The 14,687-nt window shown below is 42.8% G+C and overlaps 1 protein-coding gene across 5 annotated transcripts in view; it reads left to right on the top strand.

The window, feature by feature from the left end:
* The window catches only part of Smyd3 (SET and MYND domain containing 3), a 690,610-nt gene extending 677,473 nt beyond the window's left edge, over positions 1-13,137 (top strand). For all 5 annotated transcript variants that reach the window (XM_010642624.2, XM_010642628.2, XM_010642626.2 and 2 more), the window contains one exon: positions 12,954-13,137. In XM_010642624.2, the coding sequence (XP_010640926.1) occupies positions 12,954-13,055 (102 nt within the window). In that variant the 3' untranslated portion in view covers positions 13,056-13,137. The remainder of the gene's footprint in view (positions 1-12,953) is intronic.
* The last annotated feature ends 1,550 nt before the right edge of the window (positions 13,138-14,687 follow it).

Genomic DNA, 14,687 nt, shown 5'->3' with positions numbered 1-14,687 from the left:
TTTTTTTTTTTTTTTTTTTTGAGACAGGCTGTAATCCAGGCTGACCTTGAACTCATGACGATACTCCTCCCTCAGCCTTCTGAATGCTGGGGTTACAAGTATGCACCACTACACCCAGCCGATGCAAGACACTTCATCTCTGAATATAATTATATTTGTAAAATGAGAATAAACCTATCATACAGAGTTGTTTTGAAAAGTCAATGAGGTAGTTGAGAGTAGGCTTGCCAGTCTCAAGCGTTTGAGTGCTTGGGGGCCGTTACTGTGGTGGGAACTCTCATTCTGACTACCCTCCCACTAGCCGGTCACTTTAGTACTCGTGTTTGTAGGTGAGGGTTGTGTGTAGTTCTTCTGTTGAAGTCATGTCATGTAACTGCTCTCCAGCAGTTTGCAGGGTGTGTTGTTTCTGTGAGGTGAGTGAGAATGCCTTAGAGGACCTTGACTGTGGTACCTCGGGTGTCTTCTGGTGCCACCACACACAGGCGCAATGCCCCGAACACAAGTTCTGTTGAGCCTGTGCTTGAATGGATGGATTTCTTAACGAGTAGAGAGCATTAAAGGCCCACCCAGCCCTGTTGTCTGAGCTGTATACGCCAATGCGCCAGACCTTGTTGGGACCTTTGCTGAGCATTCGGTAGTAGAGGAATGGCCTGAATGTGCGTATCGATACCAGAACTCGTGTGACCCTGGATTCCGGAACGCAGCTCAGTTTCTTTCCTCAGAAACTCTCTTGAGCTTCCTTGGGACTCAGGAAGCCCAGAGAGGGGAAAGAGAAGTGAGATTCTTTGCCTTTTGAAACTGTTGTGTGCTTTAAATGGGCGCTCTTGGGTATTATTTCTTGCCTTAAAAATCCTGGAAATAATGCCATGAAATAGCTTGAATGAGGTTTTCAAAGCCTGAGTGTGGAACAGAAATCAGAGAAGCTTCAGAAACAGAAATGTGTTACAGATTTGATTAAGACCCAGCCTCCTCCAGAAAAGGAATCCATTTAGCCAGCTCTGATTTGGTTTAGGTTTCCATCTCCTCTGGGCTCAGCTGAAATTCTTAAGATTGCTGCCACAGGACGGCCCCAGGGTCCCTGCACAGTGCTTCCCTCTTGCTTTCTCCTATCTCTAATCTACTTTCATTTCTTTCCATGTATTTCTTGGAAGGCTTTTGTTTGCCACTAATTTGACTTCTCGCATCTCACGGACACCTGGCCCCATCTGGGCTGTCTTGTAGATGAGCCTGCTGCTTCTCAGTGAGCTCTGGGTGCTCCTGACTCCCTCATTCCCACCCCAGCATTGCTGATTTGTCAGGAGTGCTTTGTTCGCAAAGGTCAGGTTACAAAAGCCTTTTTTTTTCTTTTCACCTCAATAACCAGTTATCTTAGTTACTTTTCCTGTTACTGAGACAAAATTCCCAACACCCATAAGTTAAGGGAGGAAAGGTTTATTTATCTTTTGGTGTGTAGAGGTTTCAGTCCATAATGGCCTGACTCCAAGGCAGGGTGGATGGCATGCGGGTGTCAAGGAGAAACAGTTCATGCAAGGAAAAGGAAGCCAAGCAAGCAAGGGATGACCACAGCTCTTCTATTCCTTATATCATATCCAACCTACTTAGGGTGGGTGCACTCACACCCTTAATCCTAGTGCCCTCAATCCTGGCACTGCGCCATGAGTCAATTCCACATTGCATACTCTGAAAAAGCCCTACCTATGGCCACGTGAGGCTTTGGAGGGACATCTAAACACAGCCATAACATTCTGTCCTGTCCCTCCAAAGACTTATGCACATCCCTTTTTGCAAAAGGCATTTAGTCTATCTCTGAGAATTGTCAAAGTCCTAACAGTTTTAGCACGACTGAAAAGTTCAAGTCCAAAAGCACCTCTGAGATTTAAATCAAATTCTTAACTGTAAGCCTCTGTATAAATGAAAAGAAAGTTAAAACTTCTAACATTCAATGTCACAAGATACACACTTCCATTCCAAAAGTTACAAATGGGGATATGAGAACAAAGCAAGACCAAAATCCAGCAGGGCAAACATAAAATCCCACAGTTCCGCTTTCAGCATCCCGGGAAATCTGTGGGCATGCTGTGAATTCCAAAGGGCTTGGGTGGCTCCACCCCTGTGGCACTGCCAGTGGTTGTAGCTCCCGTGGCGGCTTCTCTCTGGGGCTGGCTCTGCTCCATCCTTGCAGTTTTCCTCAGAAGATCCACGTTCCTGTCTTCTCCGGACTTCCGGGGTCTCCACGGCACCTTTGGCTTCACACACTACCTTCTCAGCGGCACACTGCCTGGCCTCCCAGGCCTTCTGAAATCTGGGTGGAAGCCTTCCCAGCCCCATAACTCTTGCATTCTGCATGCGCCTAAAACCAGCACCATGTGGATGATGCCAGGTTCTGCTGTCAGCTGAAGCAGTAGCCAGGCTTCCTTCTCTTGGCTGTAGGGGTCAAGTGCCTGTGAACCAAATCCTGAGGAACAACTTCCCTGCTGCTATAGGCTGCTGCTATTCTGGAACATGGTGCTCTGAGGCTCTCTTCTCAAAGCAGTCTTTCACCTTTGCAACTCAGAGACTGCAGAGGCAAGAATTTTGTTGGTTCTTGTGATGTCCTCAGGCCACCTTTTCTGTTGTCTTCTTCTGAAATACTTGGCTTTTCCTTGCTATTGTTTTCAATTTATCTTCTGTTCCATCTTTTCAGGCCATAACTTTATTGGAGTTTCCTTTCTGTCCACACTCAAAACATTTTAAATCATTCAACTGGGCTCTTTCCTCTTGATTCTCAACATAAATCTGGCTAAAGGCCCCCAGCAGTAGCCATGCCACTGCCTCAACATTAGACTCCCTTGAAATTTCTTCTGCCAATTAGTCTGCCACCCTTAATCTCAGTCTCAGACAAAGTCTCTGGAGATGAGCAAAATGGAGACAAGCTTTCTAACAAGGCATAACATACATTGTCCGGAGTCCAATAGCCAGTGTAGTCCTTCCCGGCAGAAACATCCCAAGCCTGGTCTTTACTGACAGAATTTCTATCAGCATTCTGATCTTCTGAGCTCTGACCAGAATCACCCATCAAGTACAGCCTCATCAAATTCCAGATCTGCTTTTTTAGTTGGCATCTCCAAATCTTTTCCCCTTCCCACAAGCCAGCTCCAAAGGCTCCTGAAACACATGGTCAGGTCCAATCACAGCAATGACCCCACTTCTCTGGTACTAAATTCTGTCTTGGTTACTTTTGTCATTTCTGAGAGAAAATACCCAACACCCAGAGTTGAAGGGGGAAGGTTTATTTAGCTCATAGTGTATAGAGGTTTCAGTCCATAATCAGCTGGCTCCAAGGCAGGGTGGCATGGCAGACAGGCGTCACAGAGAAGAAACAGTTCATGGTGGGGAAAAAGTAGCAAAACAAGTAGGGGATGACCATAGCTCTTTCTGTCCCTTATATCTTATCCGGGCTACTTAGGGCAGGTAGCACTCATCCTATTGTTCTTAGCTCCCTTGATCCTAGCATTGCACCATGAGTCAATTCCAGTGTCATACACCCTAGATCCAGCCACCTCTGAAGAAGCTCCACCTATGACTGCACAAAGCTCTGGGGGGATGTCTAAGCATAAGCTGTAACATGGGTTTTGTTTGTGTGCAATCTAGATTCAAACCTCTTGCATCACACTTTAATTATTGGATTTTATTTTTTTTCCCTTTTATTCTGAGACTCTGTTTAGCTTTCCCTGGATCTGAACAGCGGATATAGGCTACAGGTCCCAGAAGTTGCTCCTTTCCAGCTACTCCACACTTGTCTCTCTCTACTCCAGCCTGCACCATCTCTGCACAATGAGTAGTTAAATAATACAGTTTTGTTTTCCCAATTTCTTACTTTGCTACAGAGATTCTTAACCTCTTTGGTCATGACAAAGAGGTTATAAGAAAGAACTCCCAATTTACCAGAGAAAAGTGTACATATACAAAACATTTTTAATACTTGGTAGGGAAGAGGGCTTTCCTCCTCTAAACATGAGCACCACACTCTAACACATGGTAGGCTGAAAGGAGAGAGGGAGACAAGAGGGCATGGATAAATCATGTATTGTGATAGTCATTAATACCTTCGAAGAGTGGTTCAGAAATCCCTGGCTCTGATATTTGTGAATGCCTACTGACTATCAAATAGAAGATATTAGATTTAGGAGCGTTTTTTAATAGAAGAGGGAGAGGGGGAGAGAAAAAGAAAAGGAGGAGAAGGAGAAAGAGAAGAGGAAAAGGAATAAAATTACAGGCAAAATTTAAGCATGGTGATAAAAAATAAGTAAAAATTTCCTTATTGGAGCATAAAAGCCCAGTAGAAACAAGCAATCAAGTGAGGAACCTAGGTTTATACCTTCATGTGGTACTAGCAAGGCAATATAACCCCACTCTCCTACTGGGGTGATGTCAAAGAAAGTGAACAAAAACAACGGTGTAGTTGAACTGTGGAATCTCATAACACAGTGCTAAAAATGGTCATGTTTCACCTGAAAATCACTCATTATACGAAGAACCAGTATCTTAGTTACTTTTCTCATTGCTGAGACAAAATACCTGACACTCAAAGTTCAAGAAGGAAAGGTTTTTGGCTCACAGTTTGTAGTCCACAGTTATCTGGTTCCAAGACTGGGCAGCATGGCAGAGGGACATAGCAGAGGAGAAACAGTCCCTGGAGTGGCAGGCAGGACACAGTAAACAGAGAGGAGCCTTTTCCCTTTTATCCCCTCTAGGCTACAAGCCTTTTGGGTGGTGCCACTCACACCCACTGTGGGATTTCTCATTGTCCACACCAAGAACTATGGTAAAACAGCTAATGGACTAATCCAATGCCACACACCCTTAATCACACTCACTATTCCATTGTCACACACCTATGATACAGCCACCTCCCAAAAGTCCTACCTATGAGCTCATGAAGCTTTCTGGAGACATCTAGATACAAGCCATAACAGCCAGGAATATTTCAATATTAATGGAAAAAATGGAATAAATATAGGCCAAGTACAAGATAACCAAGATGTTAAAATTATCTGACAAAAATTTTTAAGCATCCATCATAAAAATGCTTCGGTGAATAATTACAGACATCCTCAAAACACAGGGAAAAATATAAAATATTAAGGAACCAGAAGAGGTTACAGAAGATATAAATAAGCAAGTAGAAATTTAAGAACTGATAAATGAATCTGAGGATGTAGTTTAGTTGTGCAGGACTTGCCTGGCATGCACAGGGCCCTGGGTTTTATGTTCAACACTGCCAAAAAAAGGAAGAATGAAGGAAAGAGTAACCAAAATAAATAGAACTTAAGCTGAACAACAAAATGGGCATAACAGGAACAAATTGGTAAACTTGAAGATAAAATAATAAAAACTACCCAATCTGAAAAACAGAGAAAAAAGAAAAAATGTAGAATTGAATGAAAATCCTCGGGAATTTGTGAACAAATCATCATCATCATCATCATCATCATCCCAACATTGGAGTGTCAGAAGGAGCAGAGAAACAAAGTGGGTTGGAAAGAATGCTTTACAAAAACAGAAAAAAAGCTAGGGGATCAAGAGATGTATAGATGTGAAAGAGAGAAGAGAAAGAGGATGAGAAAAGGAATTAAGATGTGTTATGTACATGTACCAGCTTCCTATGGGAAAGCAAACATCATGTGCTACATACATGTACTAATAAAATAAAATTTTTAAATAGTGATAGAGGCATGGCATCAAAATCGAACATATCTCTGTTCACAGATGGCGTGATTTATATCTAGGAAACATAATACAACAAGCAAAGTTGCATGATACAAAATCAACACACATAGATCAGGTGTTTTTCTAACCATTAATAATGAACAATCCAAAAAAGTTAAGAAAATTATTCCATTTACAACAGCATCAAATAGAATAAAATACTTAGGAATTAACCAAAAAGATGAATGATTTATAAATTAAAATCTATACAACATTGTTGAAAGAAATTAAAGAAAATATAAGTAAACAGAATGATAGCCCATATCCATGGATTAGTAAAGGACAATATTGGAAGACTCATAATTCTTGATTTCAAAATTTGCTATAAAGCTACAGCAATCACACATTACTGCTTTCCATTTCTAGAACTTTTGCATTATGCCATACTGAAACTCTGTACCCATTAAGTAATAACCTCCTAACCCTTACACTTCTTCCGGTATCCTAGTACCCACTGTCCTTTATGTCTCTATGTATTTGCATATTCTGTATACCTCATATAAGCAGATCCACTTTGAGTTACTTTCTGCATATGAGTTAGGGAATGGCCCACTTCTTTTGCATGTGGATATTATTTTTCCAAGCTATTTGCTGAAGAGATTGACCTTTCTCTACTGAGTAATCTTGTTTCACCTTTGTTGAGATAATTCTTTTATATACGTGAGGGTTCATTTCTAGGCTCCCTGTTGTGCTCTATTGTCTTATGTATCCATCTTTATGCTATTACCACAACCAAAACAATTCCTTAAAGCAGCAAGAGAAAAATAACTCCTTACCTACAGAGGGAAACAACTTGAATGACAGCAATTTTCTCATCAGAAACCATGGAAGTAAGGAGAAAGTACCAAATTTTTTTTTCAAGTAGTAAAAGAAAAGAACTGTCAACCCCAAATCCTGTATTCAGCAAAAATATCCTTCAGGAATGATGTGGAAATTAAGACATTCATACAGAAAGGAAAACTAAAAGTATTTGTCACCAAAAGAACTACCCTGAAGGAATTGTGGTAGCAAATTCTCTAAATAGAAAGTGATAAAAGAAGAAATCTTGGAGCATAAGCAAAAATATGCACAAGAAAGACAGACTTTCCTTCTCCTCTTGAGTTTTCTAGGTTGACAGCCAAAGCAAAAATTATAATGCTGTGTGATGTGGTTCCAGTTATATAATCACTTTTTAAAAGCTATATAAGAAATATAGTAAAAAATAGTATGGTAGAAACCTGCCATATTTGAGCCCAGCCTGGGCAACTTAGTAACTTAGTAGTAGTACCTTGACTCAAAAGTTTTAAGAGAGGGGTTGGGGATGTATCTCAATGTGAAGGCTCTGGCTTCAGTACCCAGTACCAAAGACACACACACACACCCCACAAATGAAATTCTAAAAAAATGTGCCAGTGAGCAGAAACACAGGAAAAAGAAAGTAGGAAGAAAAAAAAAAAAAGCAGAGAAAGTAAGCGACAAAAATAAAATGGTATATTTGAATCCTAATGTATTAATAATTATGTCATGATTATATAAGTAGTCTGTAAAAAAGCAAATTGTCTAAATATATTGATTAAAAGGCAGAAATTAATAGAACAGATTATTTTAAAAATGACCCAAGTATATGTTGTTTAAACAAAATTTTCTTTAAAATATAATGATAGAAATAGGTTAAAAGTAAAAGGATATAAGAAGATATATCATTAAAGCATAATCAAAAGCCAAATGGCTATATTAATATCAGATAAGGTGGGACAAATAAAATTTTATTAGAGACTCAAAGGACATTATATAATGAAAAAGAAGTCAGATCCACCAAGAGGGCATAATAATGCTAAATATATATGCCCCAAACCACATAGTTATAAAAGATTGGAAACAGAAACTGATAAAATTGAAAAGAGAGAAAAAAACCCAAATCACAATATAGTTAGAGAAATCAGACCCCTCTTTTTTACAGTTGATAGAACAGCTGGAAAACCACCAAGGTTGTAGAAAATTTCGGTAACATCATCAACCAATAGGATCTAATTGACACTTATAAAACACTGCCCAACAGTAGTAGAATACATATTCATTTTAGATATCTACAGAACATAGACCATATTCTGGGTCATAAAACAATCTCAGTAAATGTAAAAGGTTTCAAGTCACACAAAGAAAATTTTCTGACCACAATGGATTTAAATTAGAAGTCAATAACAATATTTGGAAATAAAGCTAAATCTACACCCCCTAGCTCTGTGTCTAGTGTGGCACATTATAAAGCTCCTTGGGACTCCATTGCTCTTCTTTTGTCTCCATTTATTTGAGGAAACTGAGGCTCACGGAAGAGATGACTTCTCCGCGGTGTCTCAGGTACTTAATATTCATTTGATTGAATAAATGTAGCAACACAGCAACTGTTTTTCTGGAATAGTTGCTAGCACTGGAGGTTTCTACCTCGTGAGCCCCTTGTATCTGTGACCCCCGCCTGAGGCTTCCCTAGGCAGCTCTGGTCCCCTCCCTCTGGGCGTCCCAGCACTTTGCATGTTGCACATATTGCTTCACTGGGATGATCTATTTCTTGTGCCAGATCTCCTCCCAGGTCAAAGGTCAAATCTCGCCCCTGATAGCTACTCAGGCAATGGTAAATGAATGAACGGACAGATGTTTTCTGCCAGGACATTCTACCTCCCAGAAAGACAAAATCCTTTCCTGGGGTTGCGCACTTGGAGAGTTAATTACTCCAGGTGTCGTGGGCAGTGGGGTCAGCAGGGGCGCTGCTGAGCTCAGATAGGTAATCAAGAGGCTTTAGGGTTTTCTGCCTTTGTGAAGAGCTTTTTGTGCCTCTGGAGTTGCTTGATGTGTGTAGCTCTTGCTTATATTTCCTACTCTACTCCCCAAACTACCCCCTCACCCTGTGCTCCCGAGATGGGCAAAATAAAAAAGGCTGCTCCAGTGTTTGAAGCTTCCTGTTGTGATCTCATTCCAGAGGTTCTTATCATACATGCATTTTTCCATCTGATTTTATATCCATATTTAAATCATGCTCGGGGAAGTAATTTATTGGATTCCTCAGGCTCACTGTAGAAAGTATATGAGATCTTTGATATGGTTAATATATTTGTATTAAAAATTAATATGAAAGCCATATTGCTTCCAACTTTGAATCTCAATTTGATTTAATTCATTGTCTTTAATATATGGTGACAATTCTAAAATTACTTCTAAAAAAAGATGCGATGAGATTGAAATCAGTTCTGGGACCCTTTCTTAATTCCTCAGTGAATCATGTGCCTGTCTTGTGGCAGACAATCTATGCTTCCATTTCTCGTGTGACATTTAGAATCTATACATGGGTGCACACCCGCTCCTCCCAGGAGCTTCCAAACGAGTCCTCTGTGAAGGATTATGTACAGGCTCTTTTAAAATGCTACCGTTAAAAAAATAAAATTTAATGGAAAGAGATAAGCTTTTCCCAACACAAGCTGGCTCTGATTTTATATTTCCTTAATCTGTTTTGTATGCTGCTGCAGGAAATTAAACTGAAACTGTCTTCTCTGACATGGTGTGTATGGCACTTGGGAGTTTCTGAGAGGGAGATTCAGCTCCTGGAAACAGTTGCTCTGGTTTGTCAGAGATTAATTGTAACTTTTCTTTCATCTTCCCATGGCCCGAAGAGCTGTGTCTGGACGCACAAAGGGCCCCTTCTATGTCATGGGAGCAGCTTGCCCCAGTTCCAGGTGACATCCTGGATAACCATCAGGTGTCCCCTCCATCACCAGGACTGGGTTGTCCCTTCCTGTCCACGAGTGCATCGTGTCATTCTCATGCAGACACATCCACAACGCGAAAGTCACTGTCACACTTCACACATAACCGAGTTTCTCCCTTCCTGCTTTCTTCTACATCTGTCTATTTTTCAGAAAAAGTCACAAGATTTATTTGTTAACTAATCATCTATGTTGAGTTTTGTTTTTTAGACAAATGATGTAGTATTTTTCAGTCTCTTCAAATTAGTGCTCTGTTCCCTCCTACACCTCTTACCTCACTGCTTCCAGCCGCTCTGGGGAGAAGATCCTTGGAGGTTGGGTTCTCGTAACTGTGCAGATGTACCTGGGGCTGCCCCCTCCCACCTCTGCTCTAAGTGTTGTAGTCGCCACTAAATAACAGTACAGAACACAGTGGGCAGCCTCTTGACTAGCAAGACCTCTGTGCCCCTCAGGGTGTCTCAGAAGCCACGTCCAGGAGCCCAGCCCTTCTCCTCGGTCACTGCAGACTGCTGTCTGGTGGAGGTACACATGCATGGTGGGATGGACTGGGGATGAGTCCTGAGAGCTGTGCAGCACCCCTCAGTCCGCTTCTCAGGCCAGGTGACCTTGGGAGCAGGTCCTTCCCTAACAGGAGCATGTTGGAATGGCTGGTGTCTAGGCCCTGCCTTGAGTCGGTAGGTTGGGAGGCCAGGGAGGTCCCTGCTGGAGCCCTGCAACTCCAGAATGGCTGGGCTGCATGCCCCCTGTGGACGCTTGTCCTGCTGTCAGAGGGCAGGTCTGTCCTGCCGTGAACAGGAGGGCTCCAGATCAGTGGCAGTGAACTTTGACTTTTGAGAGGACTTATTCTTAAAGCTGGAAATGAGAAAGCGAAACATGACTAGAACCAGAAGAAAGGGAGTGAGAAAGAAAGACTGGAGCCAGAATTATATTTGAAAACATGCGGATCACCCTCATACTGTCACCTTAGCAAGAAGATGGCGTTGTCATTTAGTCTGTGTGGGAAATCGCAAGGAAGCACAGACCAGTCCTCCTGCAGGTGGAGAACCTGGAGAAATGCAAGCAGCAGGAAAAGCCCCTGCTCTGGGCATTCCGGAAACCAAGCCCGGCCCTCACCAGCAGAGGGCGTTGTGCAGGCGAGAGGGAGGCCAGCCCGCGGGCCAGGCCTGGCCCCTTTCAGTGTGAAAAGTGATGCCCCTTCTACAAAGACGCTTTCAGGCTGTGCTTCTGCTCCATTTATCCTATGCTGCCACAGTGCAGCACATCCGGCCTCTGCTGCGTGGAAAGGAAAAGGACCTCTAAGGCAGCTTTCAAGTATGAGGACTCCAGGAGTCCCCCTCCCTCCCTTATAGTCACAATGCCACACGGGCCTCTGCCTAGGACCTTAGGATTTCCAGAACAGTGGAGGCCCAGGGTGCTTGCTGAATGACATCAGACGTTTCTCTTTAATCTGCCTGAAGGAAGCTCACAGAGCTTGGCTGCCTGTGAGGTGGGCAGCGCCCAATGCCTCTCTTGCCCGCCCAGGACCCCGTGCCTCAGGATTTGTTGGCATACACTGTGCCCCCACAGGGCAGACACCCTGGCAGTAATAAGAAGAGAACTGCCTCACACCTCGCTCAGCCCAGCCTCCTTCTGGGGCTCTGACTGCTGCTGCAGGTGACAGCTGGCCTCCCAGCCCCATGATCAGAGCTTTCTTCCAGGCTGAGAGGCCTGGCCTTTCCTGCTCTTTTCCCCTTCTCCCTCTCTTTGAGCAGCTAACTATAGACCTCACTCTGTCTGCTTGTTTTCCTTTCTTCTAGCATAAAGGGGACTTTTTAAAGAAGCCAGGAGCACAGTAGGAGTAAAGCTATCCATTTGAAACCACGGGGCCACCACCCACCTGACTGCATTGCATCTCTGGCTTCAGTCTCTTCTCTGTTCACACGAAGGGCTCTCACAAGGGGAACATTGTGAGAACAAATGGGGTCTCACAGCTGGCCAGCAAGGTGCTTACCCCCTCCAGAATTCTGGGCTTTTCTGATGTCCATGTCCAGTACTACCCTTAGAAATTTATCTTAAGCTAATATCTAACAAAGACAAAAAAATGTTTTAGGCTAGAAGATCTGCAACATATCATAATAAAAACATGAAAAGATCTAAATTTCCAAGAGTGCTTTATTAAATAATGGTCTATAAACATAATGGCATTAATTGTATAGAGCTATTAAAATAGTAATTATGCTGACTATAAATTAACATTGGGTAATGAATAGCTGCTGTTACTTGTTGAGTTACTGTACTGAATGTTCACAACTCAGGGCATCCAAGACTCTCCTGGAGTCCCAGCCTGGGTCCAAGAGAACACATTTCAGTAGATCATGTGTGTGCTCTGGGCCTGGTGACTCTTGGCACTGCCCCAGTGATACTAGTACTCGGCCACAACTGAGCCTCAGTACTAGGTACAGGTGCTTTGCTGGGTGCCTAACATCTTTCTAGCCCTCCCCAGGCCCCATTTGGGCAATGCAAGGTGATATTGTGTGTCTAATTCATTTATTGCAAAGACATCTCTGATGGTGTTCTGCTTGTTTATTGCTCATAATAAACCATCCAAAAACTCTGTAGAGTAAAATGGCAACAGAATTACGCTCATAGAGTCTGAGTCAGAAACTGGGATGCAGCACAACAGGAAGGGATTCCTGCATTTTCATGACACCTGATGTTTTGTCTGGAGAGACACATTTTCTGGAGTTTCACTGGGCTGACTTCTGGCTGGGCACTGGAATAGCTGATGGTTTCCGTGTGGCTAGAAAGCCTCAGGGTGGGTGGGACTGTCAGCCAAAGCCACCTAGACATGGCTCTCACCGCACCTTGTCCCAGCATGGAGGCTTGAGTTCCAGGACCAAACAGGCAAATGAGGTAGAAGCCCTGTGGCCCCGTGGCCTCAATGGATAGCTTTACTCCCACTGTGTTCTCCTGTTGAAGCAGTCACAAGCCCACCCTGATTTCAGAAATATTTTGGAAGTAGAATTGGCAGGACTTAGTGATGGGAAAATGGAAAGTGAAGGAGGGGATCATCAGAATGCCCGTGCTCTGACGCCATATGTGATGGAAGAACACAGCAGTGTCGGTGCCTAACATGAGAACCACATACAGCGTGCAGAACCGAACAGTTACCACAGGAGGTAGAGGCATCCTGTCTTCTTTCCTGTGCCCTAATCATCTCAGTAGGCATTCTTAAGCACCTGTAACCACCTAAACCTGTGCTCTGAACTGTCTGCTAAGGCCGCTCTCTCTGGCTCCCTGGATGAATTGAGTCACAAATCTGCTTTCCGGACAGCAGCCTGTAACTTACGCGGTGGCGCAGGGAACCGCGGCGCACGAGCCTCAGAGACTGCTCACCCTGTGACCTGAGGCTCACCGACCCCAGCATCATGGGGAAAACAGGAAGCAGACAGGGCTCGCCTGCCTAATCTGTCTGCTCTCCTTTCCCTTCAGGCCTTTGATATTATGCGGGTGACACACGGCAGAGAACACAGCCTGATTGAAGATTTAATCCTACTCTTAGAAGAATGTGACGCCAACATACGAGCATCCTAGGAAAACCCAGATGGAGAGAGATGGCTCACACCTTTCCGCATGCCTTACTGGGGTCACACGCTCTCCTATTCACTGTGTGACTCTCCCTTTCCCTTCAGGCCTTTGATATTATGCGGGTGACACACGGCAGAGAACACAGCCTGATTGAAGATTTAATCCTACTCTTAGAAGAATGTGACGCCAACATACGAGCATCCTAGGAAAACCCAGATGGAGAGAGATGGCTCACACCTTTCCGCATGCCTTACTGGGGTCACACGCTCTCCTATTCACTGTGTGACTCTCCCTATTGGAAATGCTACTCTGTGTCTGAGCAGGTAATTGAGGCAGGCGTGGTTTGCCAACTCTATCATTGGCTGTAGGGAAGCACGATTATAATAAATATGAAAATGTTGAAGCCACCATCCAGCTGTTTTCTTTGCTTACTTATTGCTGATTTTAGTAGTTAACATGTCACCATTCCAGATAGAAAATCCTATTCAAACCATGACAGAATGAGTTACAACTTCCTCTTGGGATACATGTAGCGGTAACTGGATAACAATCACTACATTCATATTTGCTCCCAAGCATAAACTTAGTTTCCATTTTGGTAAAAACTGAACTTTGTATTATTTATTTTTGATTAACATATATTACTTGTACAGATTAATGGGATTCAGGGTAACATTTCCGTGCATGTATATAGTGTGCATTGTTCACGTCCAGCCTCCCTTTTGCCCTCTTCCTCTCTCTGCCAGTTCCCAGCTTCTAGTGATCTGTGTTCTACACTTGGGTTGACTTTTTTTCCTTTGACTTCCATGTATGAGAGAAACTGTAGTGCTTGCCTTTCAGCATCCACTTAACATAATAACTGCTAGTCGTACTCATTTTGCTGCACATAATAGGATTTCATTCTTCTCTATGGCAGAATAATGTCCCACTGTGACAACATTTTCTTCGTCCAGTTCTTGATGGGCACCCAAGTTGATTTCATATCAAGGCTGCTGTGGGTAGTGCAGCAATAAATATGCTGATTTGTTGATTTCCTTTGGCCATGTGGGACAGGTGGATCTGTGCAGTTTCTTCAGGAACCCCTTACTGTTCTCCATGATGGTCCCGGCAGTTTACATCCCTGCCAGCAGTATATGAGAGTTCCTTTTGCTGCACATCTTTACCAGGATTTATTTGTTATTTGTTATTTTGGGTTTTTAAAAAATACTAGCTATTTTAATTGGAGTGAGCTAGAATCTCCTGATTTCCATTTGCATTTCCCCGGATGACTGCTGATAGTGAGTCTTTTTAAAATGTATTTATTGGCTTTTGCAAAGTGTCTGGTCAGATCATTTACCTGTCTTATAATTGGATTATTTGGGGTTTAAGTTTTTTAAGTTCTTTATATGTTTTGGATAGTTAGCAAGTATTTTCTCCCGCTGACTAAGTTGTCTTTTCACTCTATCATTTCCTCTATCATTCAGAAGATTTTAAATTTGATGTAATCCCACTTACCTATTTTGTATTTTCTTTCCTATGCTTTAGGGGTCATATTCAAAAAGTTGTTACCTTTAGAAATGAGTTTTCCCTGTGTTTTTGACAATCATTTTGGTTTGAGGGGGTCCATTCTGGTCTTTGATCCATTTTAAGTTGATTTTT

Source organism: Fukomys damarensis, unplaced genomic scaffold (assembly GCF_012274545.1).
Source record: "Fukomys damarensis isolate Sample0158 unplaced genomic scaffold, DMR_v1.0_HiC HiC_scaffold_11, whole genome shotgun sequence".
Taxonomy (NCBI): Eukaryota; Metazoa; Chordata; class Mammalia; order Rodentia; family Bathyergidae; genus Fukomys; species Fukomys damarensis.
The sequence above is the reverse complement of the archived record's forward strand: the minus strand, read 5'-3'. Positions and strand labels throughout refer to the sequence as shown.